This window comes from Chenopodium quinoa, unplaced genomic scaffold, assembly GCF_001683475.1.
Source record: "Chenopodium quinoa cultivar QQ74 unplaced genomic scaffold, ASM168347v1, whole genome shotgun sequence".
In the NCBI taxonomy this organism is placed as follows: domain Eukaryota; kingdom Viridiplantae; phylum Streptophyta; class Magnoliopsida; order Caryophyllales; family Amaranthaceae; genus Chenopodium; species Chenopodium quinoa.
Window position 1 is genome coordinate 550,363 of NW_018745080.1, and position 3,470 is coordinate 553,832.

The window sequence follows — 3,470 nt, forward strand, 5'->3', positions numbered from 1 at the left end:
ATTTCGATCACTTGACTTCACTAAATAATTAGTTTTCCTAATTAATTCTGAATCCTCTATCAGAGTAATACACTTGTTCGAAGGACACTATTCCTTTCATAAACTAATATCTTCTTCTCATTTTTCTTGTAAATCAAAAGCTTCTAATAAGGAAATTATAAGTGTTTGATAAAATAGTTGCAATCACAAGTTTGATGAACATTTCTTGCTCTAATTGATCAAGAAAGCAAAGAATAAGGAATGCAAACATATTATTCGTCATTCAATAATTCATTCACAAAATACGTGTATGATACTATCAAATACAATTACATACATTCAGTATACGACATACAAATTGAAAAAATGGAACTTTTATAGCATTACAATTAAGGGGAAATGTAATTTTGAGTTGTTGTTATTCAGAAGGTAATTTTAAGGGCACTTGCGTTCTCCACCGTGAGTTCTCTGGTTGTAATAGCAAGGGCAAACTTTTTCATTACCAGAAGTACCCGGTGGAACACACCCACAACGAGCACAACATGTACCACATGCCCTGTGACATAGATTTGGTCTGCTACTTAACTTGCACCTAATTTTGCACGCTGCTCCACAATCTGCACACGTATACTTATATGAAAATAACCAACAACAATCTCCATTATCAAAAGTTATTACGAGTAACATTTATTCTTTAGTCACAAATTAAGATAGTTTTTAGTATGATAAGTGTAAGAAAAAAATGAATAAAGTAAACAATACGTTATGTATAAAGTGAGCTTACGTTAATTTCATTGTAAGACGGTCAATTAAAGGGTAACTTTAACAACTTTTAGATAACTTTTATCATTATAAGGGTAACTTTTAATTTGTAATGGATTAGATTGTATTTTAATGTGTAATTTCTAATGGACACATGCTGTAAAGGCTAATATGAATAATTTAATACATTATAAGTGTTTTCTAAAGGTAAAATTCATGTTAGAAAAATGGTAACTTCTGTAGTATATAAGGTAACTTTAAAATACTTTTAGGGTAATTTTAACCCGTCTTACAATAAATTATCGAAAGTCCGCTTTAATCAAGAAAGAAAGTGTAACAAGGTAAGTGAGTGTAAGAAAAAAAATAATAAAAGAAGATGAATAAGAGAGGTAGCGTACTAAATGGGGTTTGCCAAAACAAAATAGAGTGAAAATGCAAATAACTTATTGTATATATTAGCAAAACAATATATAGTCAAAGTTATTATATAAATAATGCAAAATTGTAAAAGATACATTAATTTTGAAATTGAGGGAGCTTCTTTACAGGAAGAAGAAAGGGAATATGTTATTTTAATGAATGATTAAAATGAGGTACTAGATCTGTGTTAAGAAATACGGTTGTGTCTACTATTTAGCACTCAACTAATAAAATAATCATAACAACTTATTATAATTACTTACCTATGCGAAGGAGAGACCTCTGAAGATTGTTACTCTCAATCTGCACATTAAGAAGATTAAGTGTCATAATAAGTTTCAAGTTTGATTAGCCATTTCTTGATGAAACAACAATATACTACAATAGGGTCAATAACAATATAAACTAATAAGGGCCATATAATAGGGATAAAACCAAGGGTGTTTATAAGGTTGTGTGATTAATCCCCACTAGATCTATAGATCTAGAGGATTTTCTTACCCTTTCTCCTATTCTTAAGGGACCTTGCTCGCTAATTAACCTAGACAGACTTGACCGATTTACCCCTCAAATTAGACCTTGGGCATTGTAGGCTTAGATGTTTTTTTTTTGACAAGGTAGATGGTCTCCTTATCCACACATTCGCTTAAAATTAGACCTCTAGTTCGATTTAGTGACAATTAGTTTGGTTTTTTTTTAGAGAGCCACAAGGGCAGTTGATGAGAATCGATGCCAAGATATCCTAGAATTGAGAGGGAAGCTCTAACCCTTTGAGCTATCCCTCACTCTTAGTGACAATTGATATTTATGGTTACTATAATATCATGATCTGATATCAAGTTTATAGAGTACTTATTGAATGAAAAATTAATGAATTATTGCTTCAATTAATGAAAACTATTTTTAAGGTGAGAATTACACAATGTGTTTGCCATAAATATATAAGGTACATTATCGTACATAGCATATTTATATATATTTATATATATATATATATATATATATATATATATATATATATATATATATATATATTTAATAATTATTACTTCCACTGTTCCACAAATATTATAACAAGGATGAAATTAAGCATATCAAAACACATTTTATTAAATATCTATAATTATATAAGAGTAAAAATTATAAAAAGTTGATATTGTGAAAGTATTTTACGAAACGAATCTAACAAGACCCCACATGACTATATTTTACTTTACGTATAAATCATAATTTATGGTCAAATAAGCTACAAGCATGATGAATAGTGCAAAACTCCGATTGTTGCAATATTATTAAAACAGAGGAAGTATAACTCAATGATGTTTACCTTACAAATTTATTACTTATACCTTAATATCTTAAAAGAAAGTAAAATGTAGCACAAATTTTCTATAAATAAAACTCGGAAAAAAAACTCTCAATATATTTGTGTGCGTGTGTTGAGATTGCGGTGTAAATTATCTTAAAATAAAGTTATGGAAACATAAGGTACATGTTATAAAACTACTGGTTACATGCATGTCTAACATTTGCATTTTCTAATACCTACGTACGTAGTATATGATTTACCAAAGGCAATCAAAAATTTAATTTGCTTACATAAATAATAAAAGATATGATTATTTTAAAAACAAAGGAAAACAAAGGGAGTTTGTATTAAACTATAAAAATTTATTTACTGTTTCTTGAGCTTCAACCATGTTAAGAACAAGGAAAGCAAGCACAAATGTAGCAAGGAAAAGCTTGGAATTTGCCATAGCTACCAATTTTGATTGTTTGTTTTCCTTTAATTTGTTTTTCTCCTTTTGGATAATAACTAGGAGAATTAAATACTTTGATTAGATGTGTTAATTTGGAGCTTCAGATAAATTTGGGAGTGCATAGTTAAATGCGTGCGATGATTATTTGAAATGTATGGAGGGGGGTGGTGTATTTATAGAGAAGATAAGATATTACCTAATCTCATGTAAGAGTGGATCTAGCTACAAATTGAAAGCATGTACACCATGATATTTTATAAAATACAAAAGAATGTGAGTTGTATAGTCATAAATAATTAAAAATGTGAGTTGTATAGACAAAACAAATGCGAGTCTAGAAGTAGTACGTGGAAATAAAAAAAAAATATATTAAAAAATAATGGAAGTTTTAATATATAATATTAAGTGTAAATACAGCTTCCACACATGAAAATTGTACAGTGTAAAAACTAAATCAAAGGTAAACTAAAGCAAATAAAATGAACAGCAGCTTTTGCAGCAATTTAATGAGCACGATGAACACGTTGACGATCTGTCTTCTGAACATTA

The 3,470-nt window shown here is 28.8% G+C and overlaps 1 protein-coding gene across 1 annotated transcript; it reads right to left on the reverse strand.

The window, feature by feature from the left end:
* Positions 1-414: 414 nt before the first annotated feature.
* Positions 415-2,918, reverse strand: LOC110709875 (gibberellin-regulated protein 11-like). Its single transcript, XM_021888142.1, has 3 exons — positions 2,841-2,918; positions 1,425-1,464; positions 415-596 (listed from the first exon to the last, which is right to left on the reverse strand). Exons 1-3 carry the CDS (start codon positions 2,916-2,918, stop codon positions 415-417), a joined length of 300 nt encoding a protein of 99 aa, XP_021743834.1.
* Between the last annotated feature and the right edge of the window lie 552 nt (positions 2,919-3,470).

What these genes read in the sequence shown, in the direction of transcription:
- LOC110709875 (XM_021888142.1), bottom strand. Translation starts at nt 2,918, where the DNA reads ATGGCAAATTCCAAGCTTTTCCTTGCTACATTTGTGCTTGCTTTCCTT. An exon ending in TGGTTGAAGCTCAAGAAACA is followed by an intron (nt 1,465 to 2,840) that starts GTAAATAAATTT and finishes CTTAATGTGCAG; the next exon opens with ATTGAGAGTAACAATCTTCA. An exon ending in GAGGTCTCTCCTTCGCATAG is followed by an intron (nt 597 to 1,424) that starts GTAAGTAATTAT and finishes ATACGTGTGCAG; the next exon opens with ATTGTGGAGCAGCGTGCAAA.